Here is a 23,393-nt window from a genome sequence, read left to right as displayed (position 1 = left end):
AATGGTTGTAAAAGGGGGCCGAGGCTCAGAGAATGGGACATCTCATTATGCAACACACAGACACTCAGACACAACAACGACAACAACGACAGCGACAACAACATCTTGAGGTAGAACTTTGAACTTCAGCGTTTGGAAGTGCTTTATGTTGGATTTCCGTTTCTTCTTCTTTTGTTCCGCTCTGAGGAGCAGGAGCAGGGGTTGGGGGGCTGGTTGGGAGGATGAAGGGGGGGGGGGGGGGGGGGGGGGGGGGGGGGGGTGACAGTTGGTGGACATCTGAGGTAGCACGGCACCTGATCATGGGGCTTCCTGTCGAGTCCGTCCTTCCGCATGTAAAGTCATTGAACACAAGGGGAAGACACACGCCTAAAGCTTCCCACACAACACATTCATCACGGCTGAGGTAGGTTTTTGTTCAGTCCTAAAAAGTTCACATAGCCAAGGCTATCGCGTGTACGAAGGCTGAAAAATACAAATAAAAAAACTGAAAATATAAACTGCTGATATGAATAAAAACAAAGTCCTGAGACAGAATCTATGAACTCCCTGGAGGAGCGCCGAAGTCTTCTGGCGCCGAGGCTGAGGAATCATGGGTAGGAGGAGTGTGGACAGCAGCAGTCTATCACATCCGAAGAAGTAGTGCTAACACCAATAAATACGCATCATGTAGCACTTATATATATTTAGAGATTTCAATATTCGGACAGCGTGCCGCTGGCAATTAAAACGACAAAAAAAATGAAACAAGGAAAATCCGAAAAAAATGAAGAAGTACCGAATCAACGAAGCCGACCGTTCAGTTGCCTTGCAAAGCTAACTGCGAGCACCTTTTTCTCCGATAGCTTTCCAATACCGGGCCACATGCACGGCAGGGCTCGGTCTCGGACCTTATATAATTTGTAACTTATTGATTTAAAAAAATAAAGGAAAAAAAGGTGTAACCTGAGTGAGCGAAAGAGTCCACGCCACTGTGGAGGGTGGTGTGAGAAATCGGCCTTCATACACCGTTAGCCTTGGTCCTGACGAGGAACACCCTCTGCAGGCGGCTGCTGGAACTGCGTCTCGGCGTCTCTCTCCAAGCTGAACTCGTCGAGGGGTATTGTGGAGAGCTGCATGTTGTTTTCCGACTGGAAACACAAAGAGCAGGGCAGCTTTTAGAATCCTACCATGAGAGGGCTGAAGCATGTTTGTTTACATTTGCTTCCTGTGGCGACTTAGCATATGGGCTACTCGCTCAATAGGCTCAGCTGCGACCATTCGCTGGAGCCAATATTGGACACGCTTGGCTTACACTTGACAAACTGGCTAGCTTCACATGTTCAGTTGGGCAGTTTTTATTTATTCTAAGATGAAAGATTGTCTATATGCAAACATGGATAGACCTATGCATAATTTTCAGAATTTTTCCATTACAACACAAATGATGGCTTTGGATACACTAGTCAAGAAGGTTTTCTAGCTACTCTGAAAAATTGATATTTCAAATAGGATAGGTGAAAAATAAGAAAACATGGGAACCCAGAGGTAAATCATTGAAGAGGGGTTTCCATGACCGAGTAGTGTGAATGATTACAAGACAAATGCGTGATTAATGCAGTCATAGTATGTCCCAGATCAATTCGGAAGGGGGTTTTGGTAATCGATAAAGGGGATTTAGATGCAGGCTACCTCTTGACGCGAGGTCTGAAAAGGACGTAAAAGCCTGGTTATTTATCATAATGCTGACAGCGTCGGAAACGCTACCATTGCCATTCAATTTTTAAAATCCTGTGTCGCTGTTATAATCAATAAATCTTTTGCCACAGTTACAGTCTATAAGTCCTCTTTCCAGTAATATCCTGTCCTTTATCAAAGTAACTTTTATTACAGTCTCAAAATCTCAATGTCTCAAACAGACTCCTGTCTTCAAAGACTAGTATTAGTCTCATGTGTTGTGTATCATTAGACTAGTGTTGGACTCACCAGGTATGTGTTGTGTATCATTAGACTAGTATTAGTCTCACCAGGTATGTGTTGTGTATCATTAGACTAGTGTTGGACTCACCAGGTATGTGTTGTGTATCATTAGACTAGTATTAGTCTCACCAGGTATGTGTTGTGTATCATTAGACTAGTATTAGTCTCACCAGGTATGTGTTGTGTAATGAGTTAGACCAGTGTTCGGCTCACCATGAACGTGTCTCCCGGTTTGGGACCAGTGGAGAACAGTCTCTGCAGTTCGTTGCTCTCAGGGAAGCTCTTGCGGGCCACGCTGCCGTTGCCCTCCACCTCCCTCCTGGAGGGGGCCCTCATCATCCCTGATGCCCCCTGGGACGACGACGACTCCAGCACAGAGGCCCGCCCGGCTGGGGGTGTGGCCTGGACTGTCTTGCACATCAATAACCTAACCACACACACACACACACACACACACACACACACATACAACCACACATGCAGACATACATGCATACACAGACATATGCGCGCACACACACACATAATCATGCAATCGCAAACATACAGACACATGCATGCACGCACACGCACACGCACCAACACACATTACAATACACATGTTAGTATATATTTTATTTCAATTTGCAATAATATCAAATTTCTTGGCCAATATTGATATTCCTGAGCTACTATTGTGAGCCGCTTGTGATGTGACAAAGCACAAAAATACCCACTTTTAAAACTCAGTTAAAAACACATATTTTTTTTCAACTTTCCTTTGCCTCCTGATTCTACTTGCACCACCTCTTTTTATTTTCCTCTGTTTAACTTTGTTTACATCTCTACATCCATGTCCGTCCTGTACACTTGTTTCTCTGTTTTCGTCCCTGTGTTTTATGTCCATATTCTCAGTGTTGTCTGATCATGTGTGTGACTGCTATTGACTATGTATGTACTTTGATAGTTTACATGCACATTATTTGTACAGTGTCCTTGATACCTTGAAAGGCGCTTTTTATAATTAAATGTATTATTATTATTACTATTACTTTTCATAATAATCAACACTAGTCGTTTTCATTTAAAAACACAGTTGCATGGGACCAATGTATCTCCCGGTGCGTTCCTAACGCAGCATGGATCCACCACGTGGGTGTACAGCGTGTCTCTGGGATGGTGCCGCCGCCACCCACCTGCCCCTGTAGCTGAACACCAGGAAGACCACACACAGGATGATGCAGGTGATGCCGATGTGGATGCCGATGATGATGCCTGTGGTGGACGTCCTGGCGTGGTCGTCCCTCACACAGTCGCACGGCGTGCTCAGCACTGAGGAGACACACACACATCCTGTCAACCGCACACACACACACACACACAGACACACACAAACAGACAAACACACAAATAATACCACATTAACACAAGAACAACGACAACAAAAATCGATGCACCACAAACCAAAGCACAGATAAGGATGTTGGTGTGGATGGAGGGGGGGTGAGGGTGGAGGAGGATGTGGTTACCTGATTTCTCCACCGTCTCCCTTAGTGACACGAAGCGCACGGTGGTGTTGCTGTCTCCGTGCTGGTTGAAGGCGAGCATCTTGATCTCATAGACCAGAGAAGGATCTAGAAGGAGCCGGAGAAAATAGTAAGCGCAACTCACACATCAGCCCTCCCCATCGTTGTTCTCTTTTTAGGAAGAGGGACAGGTAAAACACACAGGTAAGTAAGGGCGATGATGAGGACGGGTTGGTTCGTCATGGTTTAACCTGTGTGAGTGTGTGTCGTATGAGTGTGGCACAGTGTGTGTTTGTGTTTGTGTGTGTGTGTGTGTGTGTGTGTGTTTTTGTGTGGTGCGGTGTGTGGAGTGTTGTCGTGGCCTGTATGCTATTGTAGAATGCGTGTTGTCGTGCTGTGTATGCGTTTGTTTGTGTGTATCTGTGTGTAACTATGTGTGTATGTTTTTTTTGTCTGTTTGTGTGTTGCAATCTTCTGACCGAGCTGGGAGATGTTGTAGCGGGACGCGTTGCGGGGGAACAGCAAGGGGCCGGTGAACTGGGGCGCGTGTGTCCGTCTGTAGAAGAGCCTGAAGCCGCTGTTAGGGCCCATCTTGGAGGAGGGATCCCACAGTACCTGCACCACGCTGCTGTTGATCCTCCGTGTGGAGAAGGACGGGGGTGGCGGCACTGCAGGGGAAACCCAGAAGTGAGTTGACAGCAAAACCCAAAGAGATAAACAGCAGAACCCAGGGAGATTCAACAGCAGAACCAAGGGAGATTCAACAGTAGAACCCAGAGAGATTCAACAGTAGAACCCAGGGAGATTCAACAGCAGAACCCAGGGGGATACAACAGTAGAACCCAGAGAGATTCAACAGCAGAACCCAGGGAGATTCAACAGCAGAACCCAGAGAGATTCAACAGCAAAACCCAAAGAGATAAACAGTAGAACCCAGAGAGATTCAACAGCAGAACCCAGAGAGATTCAACAGCAAAACCCAAAGAGATAAACAGTAGAACCCAGAGAGATTCAACAGCAGAACCCAGGGAGATTCAACAGCAGAACCACGGGAGATTCAACAGTATAACCCAAGGACATTCAACAGTAGAACCCAGGGACATTCAACAGTAGAACCCAGAGAGATTCAACAGTAGAACCCAGGGACATTCAACAGTAGAACCCAGGGAGATTCAACAGCAGAACCCAGAGAGATTCAACAGTAGAACCCAGAGAGATTCAACAGTAGAACCCAGAGATTCAACGGAAGAACCCAGAGGGATTTAAAAATAGAACCCAGAAAGATTCAACAGTAGAACCCAGATAGATGTAATGGTAGAACCCAGAGATTCTTTTAACAGCCAAATCCAGAGATATATATGAATAAACACTACAACCCAGAGAGACTTAACACTAGAACCAAGAGAGTGAAAGAGAGTGAGTGAGAGTAGAGAGAGAGTGAGAGAAAGAGAGAGTGAGAAGAGAGAGAGAGAGAGAGAGAGAGAGAGAGAGAGAGAGAAAGAGAGAGAGAGAGAGAGTGAGAGAGTGAGAGAGAGTGTGTGTGTGTGCGTGCGTGTGCGTGTGTGTTACCTTCTCCGTGGGTGCTCTGGGTGGCGGGGTTGGAGGGCTTACTGGCCCCCCGGGAGGTGTAGGCCTTGACGTAGAAGCTGTAGCTGGTGGAGGGCTCCAGGTCTCCCACCACCTGCTGCAGGGTCACCTTACTCACCGCCTCCTGGTACTCCATCTCTACCGGGTCTGGGGGGCATAGAGACACACACACACACAGACAGGGAACCCGTTAGATGAACTCCTTTCCCTCGTGTTCAGACTGTCCTTGTGCTGGTACTTTTCTTAAACTTTCTTTTACAGCAGTTTGTTATTTTTGTCTTTGCGTGATTTTAAAGTGCTTTGGCAGTTGGATGTTTATTTCCCATTTTAATTTGGAATTAAAGTTTGCGAGACAGAGGTAGAGAGAGAGAGAGAGAGAGAGAGAGAGAGAGAGAGAGAGAGAGAGGTAGAGGTAGAGAGAGAGAGAGAGAGGTAGCGAGAGAGAGGTAGAGAGAGAGAGCGTGCGAGAGAGAGAGAGAGTGCGAGAGAGAGGTAGAGAGAGAGGGAGAGAGAGAGAGAGAGAGCGAGAGGGAGAGAGAGAGAGAGAGAGAGGTAGAGAGAGAGAGGTAGAGAGAGAGAGAGAGAGAGAGAGAGAGAGAGAGAGAGAGAGCGAAAGAGTTGCACTTAATTGCAACACTAGTACATTTTAGAACAACCGTCTTGTAGCTAATTTATTCAAATCAACTGAAGAGAATAAAACACTGTCAAAATCCCACATTTTTTTATGGGTCCCAGATTCTTCAAATTTTCAATACTACGATATGTGTGTTGCAACACTCTCTTTGCTTGATCACTTTCTATGTAATGCATTAACTGCAATTAGGATATTCAAATGGAGATCACTGATGCATTCAGTCAAAGGTGTCTTGTATAACACGCCCCAAGCTGGTTTTGTTTGTCCTTTTCTAAAATGTTCTATTCATGGTGTATCCTTTCTACCTCCAAACGTTACTCCCTACCTCCATAAGAGGGCTCAGCACCTCAGACTCTGTTAGTTTAGATTTAAAGCCCAACCTTGGAAAAAATGTTTTTCAGATCTGTTGCCATCAGTCCAGTCCATTACACCTATCTTTACGTGGTATCTGTTCCTCTTCTGATAAGCTATTCCTGAAGCTTGCAAGAAGCTGTTCCATGGACTGAATAGAGTGGATCTCCAGTTTGGCAGCCAGACACCACGGTGTCATCTATATTCCCACCAGTCAGTTGTCAAGCTCCTTCTCTGTCACCACACCACATCTCATTAAATTCCAGGTTGCCAGGGAATATCCAGACAAGCCCCATTTAAGGTTGGCTCCCTCAGTAGCTAGTGACTTAAATGCTGGCAAATATTGAAGATTAAAACTCAAGAGTACAAAATTCCCTACCAAAGTTCAGCTGGCCTACTCCTGGGTTAGATAGAAAAAAAGCCTATACAAGGCTTTTCAAAACTCCGGTATCAAGTGCAGCTTAAATCTAGAATAATGCCGTGAGCCTTGCTAAAAGACCTGCAGGGAGACCAAAAACGCCATGCCGTTGTCATAATACAGGCACCCCCAGATTGTTTGCAATAATGGTGCATTCAGGGAAAAAGCCATCTCCATCTCTTAAAAGTGCCTTGCATTGTCTGCCCCGCTGCTTCCCAGTTCTTTACGACCACTGGCTCATCCTCCAAGTCAACTCCTTGGTACTTGATTGCGTTTGTGGCCAATGCAAGCACTTAAGGTAGGTTTGTTTTTTCCTTTTGACATTTTCCTACAATTAATGCCCTACTTTTAGCCCAATTCATGTTTGAGGATGACATTTTTCCCATACAGCGCCACAATCCGTCTCAACATTTAATCTCCACCATCCTCCCTAATAGCTAGACTAACATCATCTGTGTGTGTGTGCGACAAAATGGAGCGACACCATCAGCTACCATGACCACTCTAGGCTCTTTCCTAATCCTACACAGTAAATGTTTGATTTCAAGAGAGTACAGCATCCCAGAGACATTGCAGCTCTGGTGAATAACCTAAACAATGCCATAACAATCCTGATATTGGCAAGGAAACCACCGTAAGCCTCTTAGACTTTCCAGAGTTATTGTGGCCCCAGCCGGACAAATGCCTTTTCTTGGTCCGTGGTAATAAGAACAGGGAGATCCAATAAACAAGAGATTTCCAAATACTCCCGGATGAAGGCTATGTTATCCGTTATTGATCTGACTGGTCTATGTGCACAACCTGATCCCTCATGTCTTTCATACCATTGGCCAACGCTTTTGAGATTATTTTATAGTCAGCAAACAGCACTTATTGTCCTCCATTATTTAATCTCAAAGAGGTCACTTTTTTTAGTAGACGAGTGAGGACAGCTCTCCTGCAGCTAAGACGAAGACAGCCTCTCTCCATACTGTCATTAAAGACAGAGAGAGGGTATTCCCCTAGAGGGGGGCAAAAGGCTTTGTAGATCTCCACCACTGTCATCAATCCGGTGCTCTGAATTTTTCATTTTCACTCGCAACAACCTCCAGAAACGAGAGGGAGAGAGACAGATAAGTGAGACATACAGAGACAGGAAGACAGCTGAAGTTACATCGAGGGAGAATGAAAGGAGGTAGAAAGAAAGTGGATGGGGAGAGTTATGTAGAATGATACATAGAAAGAGAGAGGGACAGGGAGAGACCAATCATGTGGACGCTCAAACATTTTATATATATAAATATATATGGAGCGTCCAATCATGTGGACGCTCATACATTTTATATCTATGAATATATATGTGAGCGTCCAATCATGTGGACGCTCATACATTTTATATCAATGAATATACATAAATCTGTATTTATTCCACCTTGAGAAGTTAGTCATTTCATTAATTTACGTGTTGGTGATATGACAATAGAATACAGTATGAGGAGAAGTGAGAGAGAGACAGAAAGGGGGGGCAGGCTACCAAGAGAGGGTGCATGGAAGAGAGGAGCAGTATTAAACAGGAGGAGGGCGAGGGAAGAGATGAATAATAAATCTACGTATGGTACAATAAAGGCAATCCGCACTCGTTATTTTATGGTTATTGCTGATTCCTCCAATATTTGTTCTGTCAGGAGCGTTATGTCAGGTGATCTAATGTTGCCCCGAGGACTTGAATCAAATGGAAGCACTGGACCACAGAATGACACGCAGAGAGGGGCGAGAGACCCCCGCACAGAGCTGCTTTATGGATCTCTCTCGCTATCCCCCCCTCCCTCCCCCCCTCTCTCTCTCACCATCTCTCTCAGGACATTATTGGGTAATTACAGCAGTGCTACTGTCTGCCACCTTGTGACTCTTAAATATCCATCGGCTAGAGATGAGAGCAGCACACACACACACACACACACACACACACACACACCCTCATACATGATCTACTACTACTTGACCATTATATTGTACTGTTGCTCTGGGCCAACAAGTGTCTGAGCCATCCACCGTTGGTAACGCCCTCATCGAGAGCCAATCACAGGGAGCATGCAGGAGGAGTAGTGGAGTGGGCGGGGTCAATGTGCAAGTGTTGAGAACTTTGCTTTTTAATTACACCTACTTCTCTAGAAGCTGCGGATAGTGTGAGTCCGAGTTTATGTGTGTGTATGTGTAATATGCATATGCATGCAAGTGTGTGTGTGTGTGTGTGTGTGTGTGTGTGAGATATGCATGTGTGTGCATATGTGTGTTACTGTGTGGGCGTGTGTGATAAGCACATGTTTGTGATATGCACATGTATGTGTGTGTGTGTGTGTGTGTGTGTGTGTGTGTGTGTGTTTGTGGACATATACGTGTGTGTGTGTGTGTGTGTGTGTGTGATATGTGTATGTATGTCTGTGATATGCACGTGTGTTATGCACACGTGTGTGCCATGCACGTGTGTGTGTGTGTGTGTGTGTGTGTGTGTGTGTGTGTGCTATGCACGTGTGTGTGTGTGCTATGCACATGTGTGTGTATGTGAGTGCTATGCACATGTGTGTGTGTGTGTGTGTGTGTGTGCTTGCACATGCGTGCGTGTGGTCCTGACCTGACGACCGGCGGATGTGCAGCACGTAGCCGATGATGTCCTGTGTGTTCTGCTCCGGCTCCTTCCAGGACACCTGGATGGCGCCGGGCGACAACGCCTGGGCCCGCACCTGTGTGGGGGCCCCGGGGAGCCCGTCGGCCCACAGCACGGTGAGGCGGGCGCTGGCCTGCGTGGAGCCCGCGCTGTTCTCGGCGATGCACTGGTAGATGGCGTCGTCGTCCTGGCTGATGCCGTAGATGGTCAGCGTGCTGCGGGAGAGAGAGACACGGAGAGATCACAGCTACAGCCGGTCCTCTATCAAAGCTACAGCCGGTCCTCTATCACAGCTACAGCCGGTCCTCTATCACAGCTACAGCCGGTCCTCTATCACAGCTACAGCCGGTCCTCTATCACAGCTACAGCCGGTCCTCTATCACAGCTACAGCCGGCCCTCTATCACAGCTACAGCCGGTCCTCTATCACAGCTACAGCCGGCCCTCTATCACAGCTACAGCCGGTCCTCTATCACAGCTACAGCCGGTCCTTTATCACAGCTACAGCCGGCCCTCTATCAGAGCTACAGCCGGTCCTCTATCACAGCTACAGCCGGTCCTCTATCACAGCTACAGCCGGTCCTCTATCACAGCTACAGCCGGTCCTCTATCACAGCTACAGCCGGTCCTCTATCACAGCTACAGCCGGTCCTCTATCACAGCTACAGCCGGTCCTCTATCACAGCTACAGCCGGCCCTCTATCACAGCTACAGCCGGCCCTCTATCACAGCTACAGCCGGTCCTCTATCACAGCTACAGCCGGTCCTTTATATCAGCTACAGTCTGTAAGAGTTGTATCACAGCTACAGTTGGTATTTTATCACAGTGACAGTCTGTTAGAGTTGTATCACAGTTACAGTCTGTCTTTTATCTCAGTGACAGTCGGTCCTCTATCACAGCTACAGTCTGTAAGAGTTATGTCACAGTTACAGTTGGTCCTTTGTCACGGTAACGGTCTGTCCTTTAACACAGATACAGGGCCCTATCTTGCATCCTGCGCAATTGACTTTCTCACTGGCGCATGTGTCGTTGCTAGTTTGCAACTGGCGCAGAGCGTTCTTTTCCCTCCTGTGCCACGCGTCGGTAAATTAGGGATTGATCTTGCGCCCCGAGGGGCGGTTCGGCGAAAGGAGGAGGCGTGTTCTGGCGCAAACGTTCCCTGGTGCTATTTTGCAGTTTCAGAAATCACTTGCGCCACAAACCAGGAAATACCTGGTTTAAAGTCAGTGGCGCGTTGTTCAGATGCTATTTTAAGGGCGCATACATAATGTTGCTTGTGCACCTCGCGCATACACTTTGCTTCTCTCATCTACCTAGCCACACATTCTTGGTAAATTATTTGGGAAAGAACAGCTGATACAGCGGTAATAAGTTGTACTTTTAAATCAATGCATCTGCAAACACCGTACAGCAAACACACATGTTCTTGACACAGACATCGTGTACATGCCCATAACTTTTAGGATTGATATTTGATTGTGAGCGCGGGCGCGCGTGTGTGTGTGCGTCCATCTGTTTAAACACACGCAAAACCAACACGTGACGCATAATACAGTCCATGGCAATGTATATTAACGGGGGGGCACATGCATATTAGGAACACAAGTTGATAACGATAATGCATACAATACTGATAAGAAACGATGTTTATAATGTATTGCGTATATCATTAAATAGAACCACAGTTGCCGCATATCATGTGTGTTAACTTTTCTTTGTCAAAATTTATTTTAGGACTCAGTATTTCTGAAGTTGTGGGAGAAAACCTTATTCCATGTGTGAATTAGGCCATATTATTTGGCCATAAACTGAGCCATTTGAAGTTTGAAATCCATGTGCATCTGTCTCATTGGAGACTGCAGACGCGCTGTCAAAATATCAACATGTCAGATTCAAATGCGCTCATGGCTCTTAAAGGGGAAGGGAGATGGCACTCTCATTGGTTTATTGTACGTTACGCCCAAACAACACCTACGGGTAATTAGGTTACTTCAGACCAACCCTTTTTAGATTTGCGCCGGTAAACTAGCGACATCGCCATAGAACTGCCCACAAAGCAACTTGCGCTTGGCGCTTCTCACTTGGGTTTCAGACCGTTAAAATAGTAATTTTAGTCCTTAGTCTGTTAGTCCTTAAACACAGCTACAGTCTGCCCTTTATCACAGAGAAAGTCTTTTAAGTGATCAATCACAATAACATTATCTAGTGTTGTCTTTCCTTTATCAGTTGCTGTTTTTTTTTTTGTGGTGATCACTGATTTAGACTCAGGTAATTGAAACTGAGTGAGCGAACACTGTATAGCGAGGCTGTGGTTCATCTTTTCACCAGGAATTAGTGTTGACTTCCTCATTTTGCTAATGATCGTAATATTAATTACATTCTGTTCCCTGTAAAGTCACACCTCACACGCTGGATATGCAGGCGCTAAAAATAAAGTGCCTTTGTATTGCAAGAACGAGCGTCCAATCATATTTTTATTGGCACAAAAAACACAACGTCTCTGTAAGCCAGTATGTAAACATACACACTCACAAAATCATGTGTGGGCAGTAGGCACCCACACAACCACACATGCACACACACACGCACACACACACACACACACACACACACACACACACACAAACACACACACCAATAAAAACAATTTCAGTTCCAAGTTCTTCGAAAGTCTCTTTTTTTCTCGTCATGTCACATATTTTTTCTCCCTCCCTCTTTTTCTCTCCCCATCCCTCTCCCCTCCTTACTCATGCTCTCCTCTGCTCGTGACGACGACTGGGTGTGATTTATGTGTCCCTTTCCCGTTTCCTCTCTCCTTTTCTCTCATTTTCAGTTTATTTTTCCTTTTCTATTATTTTCTCCATTTAAGTCTCTATTTCTTCTCTCTCTCTCTCTCTCCCTCTCTTTACACTCACACTCTTTACTCTCCTACTCTCTCTCTCTCTCTCTCTCTCTCTCTCTCTCTCTCCACAGCCTCTCTACAGCCTCTCTCTCACTCTCCCTCTCACCTCCATGAATCCCCCATCTTATTTGTGTCCTGAGGACAAATGAAATATAAAACATTGAATGTGATATGAAGATGAGGCCCCTCGGCCCGGAACAGGACAGATGCTGCATGCAAAGTGTGTCACTGCCCGCACAGCACATGCTCACAGTAAATGGATGCCTCCATCTTAATTAAACTATTTTCAATTTGTCTTCTGCTGCCTGGATTTGTGTGTGTGTGTGTGTGTGTGTGTGTGTGTGTTTTGGGGCATGTTGTCGTTTGACAAGAGGGTGTAGCCTGATCCAAGCGGTGGGGTTTAATAATAATAAGCAAGTTGTCTTACGACAGTCGGAAGTGGGTGTGGCCTAATCTGAGAGACGGGGTTTAGTGCCCGAAATCATGTTGTTTTAGGACAATCTAAAGATGCCCAGCATGGTCTTATTAAAGAGGGCGTGACCCTACAGAGGGCTGCGATCTCAGATTGAAGACTAGTCCAACACAGGCAGCTTGAACACCCTCATTCACCCTGTCTGCGGTTTAGTGAATCGAATCAAACAGGCCTGTTCTGGCGCCGTGTCTATTGATGCGGAGAGCAATCGGAGGCTATCAGTGAGACCGCCGGCAGGAATGTGCGGAGGAGGGGACGCGGGGAAGCCACACAACCAGAGACAAGAGCTGTGTTCGAAATCGTTCCCTATCGCGGATATAGTGCACTATATAGGATGCTCGCCATTTTCTAGTGGTGTTTGAATTCCCAGTGGTGAATTTCATTCACTCTATAGTGGACATAAAATACCCCAAATTTGAGTGAACATACGATGTTCCCTACATGTTATCCCTGTATACCACAATGCAATGCGGTCGTTTAGAAATGTTCAGCGTAGTGTCCGAATTCTCGTGTGTTCGTTCCCTATATAGTGCACTATATCTTCAACACTTTATAGGGAATAGTAAGTGAATAGGGAACGATTTCGAGCACAGCTAATGGCTCGGTAGCGCGGACACTCGCCCAGGCGCACCGCTGCCTGGAAGGTGAGTCGTCTCCAAGGTCAGCTGGCGGTACGGAGAGGACTGAGAACACACAGTCAATGGAGAGGGCCCCCCCCACCCCGTCTCCCAGTGTGGCAGGTGGGCTTCATCCGGGGGCCACACAAAGCCAGAGGGGCCCTCCCGAGGACCAGCATGACCTCTGACCCCGGGGCCCCGAGGAGCTGACAGTCCCCAGCCGTCAGCTGACTCCTCAGCCGCCACCAGGCTGACAGTTGCCGTGGCAACCCACAGATGATGTTTGGACAGGCGTCGCACAGGAACACACACACACACGTACCCACACGCGCGCGCGCGCACACACACACACACACGCACACGCACACACACACACGCACACACACACGCACACACACAAATGGAGGCTTGTACGTACATGGGCTCTCAGCAGACAAAATCAGACACCCAGAAACTGACACTGAAACAGACACTCATGGACAAATAGACACACACATACTCTCACACACGCATACAAAAGGACCCATGGATAAAACAAGTGGGATAGGACCAAGTCCCAGAACACTGAACTGTCCAAATACCCGAAGGCCATTTTGAATGGTTCAGGGAGGACAAAGGCGAGAGGGGGGGTTGGGTTGGGGTGTGGAGGTGGGTTTGGGGTGTGTTGAGTGAGAGGTTGTGCGTGAGTATGTGTGTAGACGGAAGGGGGGGGGGGGGGGGGGGGGGGGGGGGGGGTTGGGATTTTTCTCTGAGAGGAGGGGATAGGAGAGCAGGGAGTTGACTGATTGCAGACAGGGTCACAGTTCAAGGCCAAGACCCTGTCCTTACCTCTGTGGAATGGGGACAGTGTGTGTGTTGGGGAGGGGCGGTTGTCCCCTTAAAGGAACATCTGTTAAAACAGTAATAATGTCTATCTCTTTATTCATAGCCCCTTTTAATAGAACAGGTTTCAGAGAGTTCCTGTTAAAATAAAAGATTTAAATATAGTCAAAGTATATTAACTTCTTAATATGATATAAGTATTATATTTATTAGCATACATTTTTAAACATAAGTTCGTATTGTATTAAATTGTATTATCATTCTTATGCCCTAATAGTATTGTTTGATTGTCTAATTTTATACCATCAAAGATAATATATATCTTGATTATATAAAAAGTATGCCCAATGAAATTCCCTAAATAAAAAAAAAACAATGAATCTGAAAAAATTTAATCAGAGGCTCATTAACTTCCTGGGAGCAGGCTGAGACAACCATTACGTCACTCCGGCCAGTCAAGCTTTACTACACTGTAATGTGATTGGCCAGTCAGCTGGAAAGAGGTGAGCCAACATACACGCCATTAACAAGAGCGCTGGGAGAGTCTTCATAGAGTTGCTAGACCAGCAGGGTCCAAAGTAGTCAACTCAGCAAAGCCCTCTGATAAATATAACCCTGTAAAGCACAGGAGCACTACCCCTCTCGCTCTGTCTTTCTCTCTGTCTCTGTGTCGCTCTCTCTGTCTCTCTTTATCTCTCTTTATCTCTCTCTCTCTCTCTCTCTCTCTCTCTCTCTCTCCTTTCTCTCACTTCACTGTGTCTTTCTGTGTCTCTCTGCTCATACATTCATATACAGTGAGTCAGGTTACCACTCACACTCTTAAGTCTCCCCTTATAGCTGGCCTTCCTTTAAACCACATGTCTGTGAACTATACATCAAGGTCGCCCCAGGAGCTGTGGCCTTGCTCTACCTTTGTAAAAACTGTGGGCAGAGGGCAGAGATTAGGGCAGTGAATATTGTTAGCTGCTTTTAGCTGTGCGATATCACGTGAAAACAAAACAGCTATTACCTAGAATCACACAGCTAACAGGGAACACTTAAAGGCCAACAATAGTTTACAGACAACCACCTACTACTTTACTGCTATTTTTGTGTGTGTGTGTGTCTAAGGGTTAATGAGTGTGTATGTGGATTTTTGTGTGGTGTGCCTGTAGGCATATGTGATTTTGTGTGTGTGTGTGTGTGTGTGTGTGTGTGTGTGTGTGTGCTGAATAGAGGGCAACGAGGCTGTGCATTAGCATGTTTGATTATCTCAGCAGGAATGAGTGATGACTTACCCTGACACAGTACTGTGTGCGTGCGTTCGCATGTGATGTGTGTGTGTGTCCTGGCTCTGCTGTGATTAATGTAAGTGCATGCATATGTTTGTCTGTGTGGATGCCTGTGCAGGACACGCGTGTGCGTGAATGAAATGCGAAATCAATTCTGTTTGCCTTCGTGTCCGCTTGCCGCTGAAGGTCAAGATGATGTTTTCCATTGCACACATTTCACACGCACACGCATGCAGGCACGCACACAAACACACACACCTACACACAGACAAACACACATAGAGACGCAAACCACACATATTAATTAAAGCCTCTCTGTCAGGTGTGTGAGGCTGCTCTATCGGATACAGTAAGGCTGCAAATAGCCGAATCCCATTTACATACGATTACTGTTGTCTTGGCTTGGGGGACAGAGCAGTACCTTCTACCAATGCCCAATCCATTCTCTCTCTGGGAGCATAAATAAAAGCCACAATGTGATAGATTGACTAAACATCCACCATGAAGCCTTTTAGACTCCACGCAAACCTCTTCCTGCCTCTGAATTCTAATGAGCTTTAAAGGCCCACACTGGGCTGGCTTGTTTAGATTACAAACACAAAATACACAAAGAGGTTCTGTGACGATGAATGAGAGGCCGATGTCTCGTATCTAATTACTTTAACATCTAAGAGCCTGGCTATGAATCGGTTGAGATAAAGATTAAGCCATTCTCTTCCTTAAATGGTCGACTGCATTTTGTGGTCAACTAGCGCAGTTTATGAACTAATTAGCTAATGGCAGAGCGCGGGCTGAGACCTGTCATTTTAACCAATCACTGTGCAGCGTTTGTAATCCATGAGATTCGTGTGCACGGTCATATATTAAGGTAAGAGAGTGGTAACTCTGTCACACTGTGACCCCACTGCTCACTCTCTCTCTCGCTCTGCCTCTCTCGCTCTCTCTCTCTGTATCGCTTTGTCTTTGTCTCTTTGTCACTCTCTCTGTGTAGCTTTAAATCTCCCTCTCTCCCTCTCTCTCTCTCTATAGATATATCTTTCTTTCTCTCTCTCTCTCTCTCTCTCTCTCTCTCTCTCTCTCTGTATATGTAGCTATATATCTCGCTCTATCTCTCTGTCTCTATCCTCCTCAAGCCTCTCTTTTTAGCTGTATTCATCATTTTTCTCTCCTCTCTCTCACACTCTATTCCTTCTATCCTTCTCTCGTACTCCCTTTGTCTATCTCACTTTCTCTCCCTGTATTAGTCTTCTCTCCCCTCCCTTCCTCTCTCTGAGATTGAGAAAGAGAGAGAGAGAGAGGAGAAGAGCGAGATAAGCAGGAGTGAGTATGGCTGTGAGCGAGTGAAGGTCTGCACTCTGCAGCTCAGAGCATTATATTCATTCACTTCACTAACTTCCCTCTATTGATTTCCTCTGCATTTTAAAATGGAATCACTCCATCTTGCTTTCATACAGAGCATCAACAGATATTCTCATTACGACCGAGTGCGTTGATCACTAGGACACACACACACACACACACAAACACACCTAAACACACACACACACACACCTAAACACACACACACACACACAAACACACAAACACACACACACGTGATACACACACACACACACACACACACACCCCCCCCCCCACACACACACACACACACACACACACACACACACACACACACACACACACACACTCAACCACCAAAATGAATTAGTGCTGGAATAAACTGTGTATGGATTCTTGTGTGCGCCTAAGTGTAAGTGTAATAAACTAGTGTGTGCTTTTGGGCATGGCTCTGCAGAAACAATAACACCAGCAGATTGAGAGGGTGAGCGGCGAGGCCTTCGGAACATAAAAGCATCTCGGGGATGCAGGAGTGCTAGCTGTCAAACAGCTCGCCTCCGCGGTTTCCTGGGCTGCCTCTCAGACCTGGAGGTATTCATAAACGCTTCGATTTGTTGTTGCTATTTGTCAAAGGGCCTCCAAGATGGTCTGGAAATTAAAAACCCTTCCCTGCAGGGAAACATTCCTATCACTTATCCGCTAGCCTACACATGGCTCCGTCAATAAGGTTAGGAGTGACACGCCGTATGGAATCGATGTCGTCCAGGCCTTATGGACGTCTGGGGGCCATGGGCTTGGTGGGGCTGCTGGAGGTTTGTAGGAGGCGGTTGATACACTGCTGTTTACCACTGATATTAAAAACGCAGTTTCTTTACCAATGTTCTCAAAATGATTTGTTAGATTCAGTGAAATAACATCCAACCGATTGTTGTACCATGTCACTTAACACAAGACTTCTTTCTCTAACTTTGTGATTGCAGGCGTACTAAACAGAGGTTTCCCCAGCAACGTCTGTCAGTATCAGGAGGGGTTTGAATGTGAGGCCTCTCCCCCTCAGAGGCCTTGAGCTCAGGTCCTCAGCTGGTGTTCAAGGTGGATCCATAAGGGGAAGGGGCCAGGTCCCAGCGGACCATATTCCTGACATGTGGTCCTGAATGGTACTAGAAGTGCGTGGAGGCGGACTTGGCTATACATTTGATTTCCATACATAATGAAATCCTGGCCCAGACACAGGGGGTGGGGGGGGGCTGGGATTGACCAGGAAATATGAGGCTGTGTGAGAGCTGGCCCACGCTGCATAGTCGAACGGATGATCAGAGTTATGTGTGCTATGTAAGCACTGCTATGTTAGCATTGCAGTTAACAGCAATGTCACCAGTTGTTCAAAAAAAGCCGCAAGCGTTTTACCGGTACAAGGTCCTTTCATTTTATAAATGACGACGATCAATTTATCTATTCTGACCGGTACGCCGTCTATGAAGACATATAGACATGCACGTAGACACGAAATAGATAGACACAGTGAAACTGTATAAATATAGTGTTTGTATATATATTTTTACGATTTATTTTTGAAGAGTAATATCTTGGTTGTAGAGTAATACAGGAAGGTGTGGGAGAGAGAAGGGAAGACACATGCAGCAAAGGGCTACAGGCACCACCGGGGCGCCTCATATAGAGTGCATATAGAGACACTATAACTATATTATATAGGTAGAGTTTATGTTAAAGATAAACTATAGCTGTATTACTATACAACCAGTAGGTGTGTGTTAATATATGTAGTGTTTATATTAAAGTCACAGTGCATATAGAGACACTATAACTATATTATATAGTCAGAGTTTATATTAAAGATAAACTACGGCTGTATTACTATATAACCAGTAGGTGTGTGTTAATATATGTAGTGTTTATATTAAAGTCACAGTGCATATAGAGACACTATAGCTATATTATTACGTAGTTAAAGAGGTTATATTAAAGCTGTATCACTATATAATCAGTGCGTGTATGCTACTATATAAAGTGTTTATATTAAAGTCGCAGTGCATATATAGAGACACTATAGCTATATGACTACGTGGTTATAGAGGTTCTTCTGTCACTATATATAATCAGGGCATATTTCTAGACAGTGTTCTTATTAAAACCTGTTGTTGTTGCGGAGCTTGACGTGGCCCCCGGGCTCCAGGATCTGTCCGTTCTTCAGCCAGGTGAGCTGGGGCCGGGGCTGTCCCTGGGCCTGGCAGCTGAAGATGGCGGTGGTCCCCACCGGCCGGGCGATGGACTGGGGGGGCTGGACGAACTCTGCCGGTGCTGGGGGGACAAGAGGTAAAGAGAGGGAGGGAGAGAGAGGGAGAGAAATAGAGAGACAGAGAGAGAGAGAGAGAGAGAGAGAGAGAGAGGGAAAGAGAGAGAGAGAGAGAGAGAGAGGGAGAGAGAGAGGGAAAGAGAGAGAGAGAGAGGGGGGGGGGGGCGACAGCCACAGGGGGAAGAGATAAAAGGGTAGAGAAAGGGAGGGAGAAGGACAACAGAGCACGAGGAAGGTAGATAAGAGAGTGTAATAAAGAGTAGAGGAGAGAAAGAGAGAGAGGGTAGTTGAGTGACAGGAAAACAGAGAGAGATAGATCGATGTTATGATCATCTTATTGCAGAACAATCACTCTTCTTCACACTCATAAGGTTTTGTTTGATTTACAAATCCCTGTTTAATTTAATCATAATGTGTTTGAGCTGTTCATTTCTTTATTTTACTCGATATCCCTAGTTCTTTCTTGATGTATAATGGTGCTCTTTGCACAGCGTCGGGCGAGTTATTAATAGTTTGCAGAAAATCAATAAATTTATCAAAGAAACTGACATTTAATCAACATCGCTGTCACTTCCTTTGATCCAGCGTGGACACACACCACAAACACATTAGGCCGAATATTGACAATGTGTTGAGCTACAGGAAATGAAGGCCTCCCTCGTCCTTCACTGTGATCTCCAAAGACCTACAGCCTCTCAAGGACCCCTAGCAAGTCCTGGCTCTGCAGCACCCCAATTATCAAATTCTGCAGAATCTACGAGCTACCGGACCTCCAGGACCCATAACACCCTCCCTGGACCTGTAAAGATCTCATTGAGAGGTCTGAACTTTTCACGAATCTCTTCTTCAGGATCCCAAAGTCCTCAAAATCCACCCCCCAAGACCATGAGAACTTCCACAGCCTCTAAGACCTACATGACCCATCTGAAGACATCTCCGATGCCCCCCCCCCATCCCCCAAAAGACCCTGAAAGGACTGACCTTGGACCACGAGATGTCCCTGGGCGGTCCTGCGGACCCGGGTACCAGGCTTGTTGGCGGCGCAGACATAGACCCCCGAGTGCTGCACGCCCACGTCGGAGATCATCAGGTTCCCCGTGCCCAGAACCTGGATGCCTTCCACCCCGATGGGACGTCCATCTAGCCAGGGGACAAGGCCATCATGAGGCACGTATAGTAACAACGGGTAATAATGTGTGGATGAGAATGTCCAGCATGTCAATTCTTCTTTTCAAAGGGTTGTGACTGTACGAAACACATCTTTATGCCTGGAACCACAATGGTTTTTTTCCATAACCTCCATGGTTGACACTATGGGCCCAGACTCGACGCACAAACAACAAAAGGATACACCTTTTGTTGCTTTAATAAACAGCCACTATAGCATCCGTTTTGCAAGCGGTGGTCATATGAGAGCAGAGTGTGCCAGTTTAGTAAGATATCTGGTCGGTTCAGAGCAGATCTGACAATAACCTGTGGAGATGACCTAAGAACAAAAAGAAACACCCTGGAAAAGAATCGACCACTGTGGCGTCCAATGACACATGGAAACAAGGTGGAGAGAGGAACTGAGTTTTGCATCCGCACGATGAGTATGACTGTTATTCAGCTTTAACCTTGAAGCTTGAGTTGAGTGGCTTGAAGTGGCCTGAATTGATCTAGATGTCACTTTGATTATTTTACTACTTGAATGGGGCACCACTTCTGTTTGGAAGAATAAAACGAATACTAGATATTAGGTTATATTATGAAGAGTAATTGACCTTGCCTATTTCATCATTTCTAAAGTATTTTCTTTGCACAAAAACCAACATGGAATCAGTGTCTATGGGAAACCAATGTTTCCGGAGTTTCGCTTCCAATATCATTAGAAATTTTGTAACTTAATAAACAGTCAATGAGACTATTCACTTACAGCGGGTTGTCTAAAAGTTGCTTCAACTGTAGATCAATAACCTCACTTAGACTCGGTTTTAACCAAACGCATTTGTGCGCTTTTATGCAAAGCCTCCACTGCGGAGATACTTTGGATGCTCTCTCGTTCCGGCAGGAATCTCAAGTAGGAGTTCAAAGAGCGCAAGCTGCAAGAACTTAAACGAGCGATGACTTTAGGAGAATTTGTGGATTGTGGATTGATTGAGATTAAATGATTGAACGGGCCTAACAGTGGTGCAAAGGCACAGATATTGTATTTCTTTCTTTTTGATTTATTAATGGCTGTCACGGTGTAAAGCGAATATGAACAAATATGAAAAAAATGCTTTTAAAATAAATGGAGTACTCCAGCTTTAATTTTAACTAATCAAAACATATAAGCAGGGTAGAGAGTGAGTAGGTGAGAGAGAGTGAGAGCGAGAGAGAGAGAGAGAGAGAGAGAGAGAGAGAGAGAGCGAGAGAGAGAGGGACAGAGAGCGAGAGTGGGGCTTCCATACATGTTCTGCATGATGGTCACAGGACTATTTTATGAGCCGCACTATAGCTGGAATGGGTAGAGAGACAAAAGGTGGTGTATAGCACGAGAGGCGCTGTAGATGACTTCGCTTCTTGTTTTCTTCTTGTCGTTGATGATCCTCATGAGGACGCCTTTGTCTTTGTATATTTAATTGTATGTGGGCGTGCATCACAGGAATACATGTAAAACTGGAAGATTAGTGCGTCCCAAATGGTGTATGGTTGAACTCATCAGGAGGTAAAACGTGTCTTTCTGTGTTATACTTTCTGTAATTAACAGCTTTGGGGTCCATTTGGGCAGTGAAATTAACAAAGTTCATTTTATGGAAAGCATGACTTTTGGTTGAGTGCTAGGTTGGATAAAGGCCCAGATCAGTCAATGACCATGGACCAAAGTGTGTAATCCAAAGCAGCACAGCCGGTTTCCACTATGACCGTTGTCTACTCAATTTGAGGATGTGCAGTGCAACAGCTTGTTAGTGACAGATGTTACATTAATGGGAGATCAAAGAAGTCCTTGTCAAGACCTTGACACAAAGCTGGCTGTTAGGCAGGGGACCCACCAACAGAAACTGTCACTTCTTATCTTCCCAACTTGTTATAACTTCACAACAAAGATAAGGTGTAGGCAGTGAAGCAAGGAATCGTTTTTTTCTCAGAGAATTGTCTGAGCTGTCCTGATAAGGCTGAACTTCAACATCCTCCTCCAATGATCTGAGCAGTGAGGGATTAGACCCCAGCAGGGGGTTTCTCCTAATAATCACTCCAATAAGAAGTGATCAAATATAACACCAGATATGATATGAGTAATCCAACCCTATCATGGACTTGAAATATCGTTTTTCTTTAACAAAGTCTTCAGGAAGAAGGAGGAATACATGACACAGAGGAATCCTTTTATATTACGGCTAGAGCTTTTAAAAGATAAGAAAAGACAATCCTTTATTGCCTCTGAAGGGTAAATTGGGGGTAATTTGGTGAAAGACAATAATAGTTATACGTTAGTACAGGATAGAAACAGATGGAACATAATGACTCTTGAGCCTCAATGGAAATATGGATGGAGATTTTGCCAGCAACATATCTCTCTGTCCAGATAATAAACACAACCTTGTTTCTCACACTTTGATGTGCTTTCACAATCCTTTTATTACATTTTTATTTATTAAATGTATTAAAAAATCACTTTTTATCTCAGGAAGGAAAGCTTGCGGGGGTCTGCTGACCCCACGAGCATTGCTGAGCAAAGGGCTAACACCTACCTGCTCCTTAACCACCTGGATCCGTCTCCCCTGTAAATTGCTTATGATAAAATCTCTCCTACTAAATGACTCTATTGTAGCACTATCCTGATTCTATTAGGTCCTCACTCCTCCATTCTACACCACTGTCCTCCCTGTTTCTTTAGTCTGAGCAGGCTCGTTTTTGCCGCTTGTATCGGCACTTGTCAATCTCTGATTCAGCCCAACTCCAGCGGGGGCAGAGGGACTGTGGTTGCGTCGAATGAATAGAAGCAAACAGAGACAAATGTGAATCCATTACATTCATTATGCTTCATCCCCTGGCCCTCTCTGCCTCTAATCTAATACACACAGCGCCAATCGCACAGGCTTTTCATTCCAGTCAATTGTGTAAGGCAATATGCTCAATGTGATTTCCTCCAACTGGTGGTCGGGATTGGGGGGGAAGGGGCGGCAATTTCCATTCTGATCAGCGGATCAGATTGGATAATAGTAAAACCAAACAGAGCAGATCGGGAAATTGCTAGCAACCGTTTTGGTGATTGTCGGGAAGACACGAATGGAGGGAGAGGAAATGCGTCTCAACAGCTCTTTTCTCCTAGCATGAGCTGGTCGTCGTGGAGATTCAGAAGCAGGACATCGGGTTCCGGGGCTGATTAGCGCATCCCTCATCAGGAATAGAACCTTACACTTAACCCTGGGGGCCGCTGGAAACACCCCCCTTCTGTATCACGCGGCCACATGCACACACACACACACACACACACACACACACACACACACACACACACACACACACACACACACACACACACACACACACACACACACACACACACACAAGCTTACTTAAGCGTGCACGTGCAG

The 23,393-nt window shown here is 45.7% G+C and overlaps 1 protein-coding gene across 1 annotated transcript in view; it reads right to left on the bottom strand.

Moving 5' to 3' along the window:
* Nucleotides 1-1,007: 1,007 nt before the first annotated feature.
* Nucleotides 1,008-23,393, bottom strand: part of igdcc3 (immunoglobulin superfamily, DCC subclass, member 3) — a gene marked incomplete at both ends in the record, with an annotated part of 56,365 nt that continues 33,979 nt past the window's right edge. Inside the window, 9 exons of the mRNA XM_079736482.1 lie at nt 1,008-1,127; nt 2,170-2,383; nt 3,132-3,267; nt 3,465-3,569; nt 3,941-4,129; nt 5,031-5,195; nt 9,063-9,310; nt 18,674-18,839; nt 19,816-19,974. Of these exons, the coding sequence (XP_079592608.1) occupies nt 1,008-1,127; nt 2,170-2,383; nt 3,132-3,267; nt 3,465-3,569; nt 3,941-4,129; nt 5,031-5,195; nt 9,063-9,310; nt 18,674-18,839; nt 19,816-19,974 (1,502 nt within the window). The remainder of the gene's footprint in view (nt 1,128-2,169; nt 2,384-3,131; nt 3,268-3,464; nt 3,570-3,940; nt 4,130-5,030; nt 5,196-9,062; nt 9,311-18,673; nt 18,840-19,815; nt 19,975-23,393) is intronic.

The sequence above is a fragment of the Pollachius pollachius genome (assembly GCF_949987615.1).
Source record: "Pollachius pollachius genome assembly, chromosome: 5".
Classification (NCBI taxonomy): domain Eukaryota; kingdom Metazoa; phylum Chordata; class Actinopteri; order Gadiformes; family Gadidae; genus Pollachius; species Pollachius pollachius.
The sequence above is the reverse complement of the archived record's forward strand: the minus strand, read 5'-3'. Positions and strand labels throughout refer to the sequence as shown.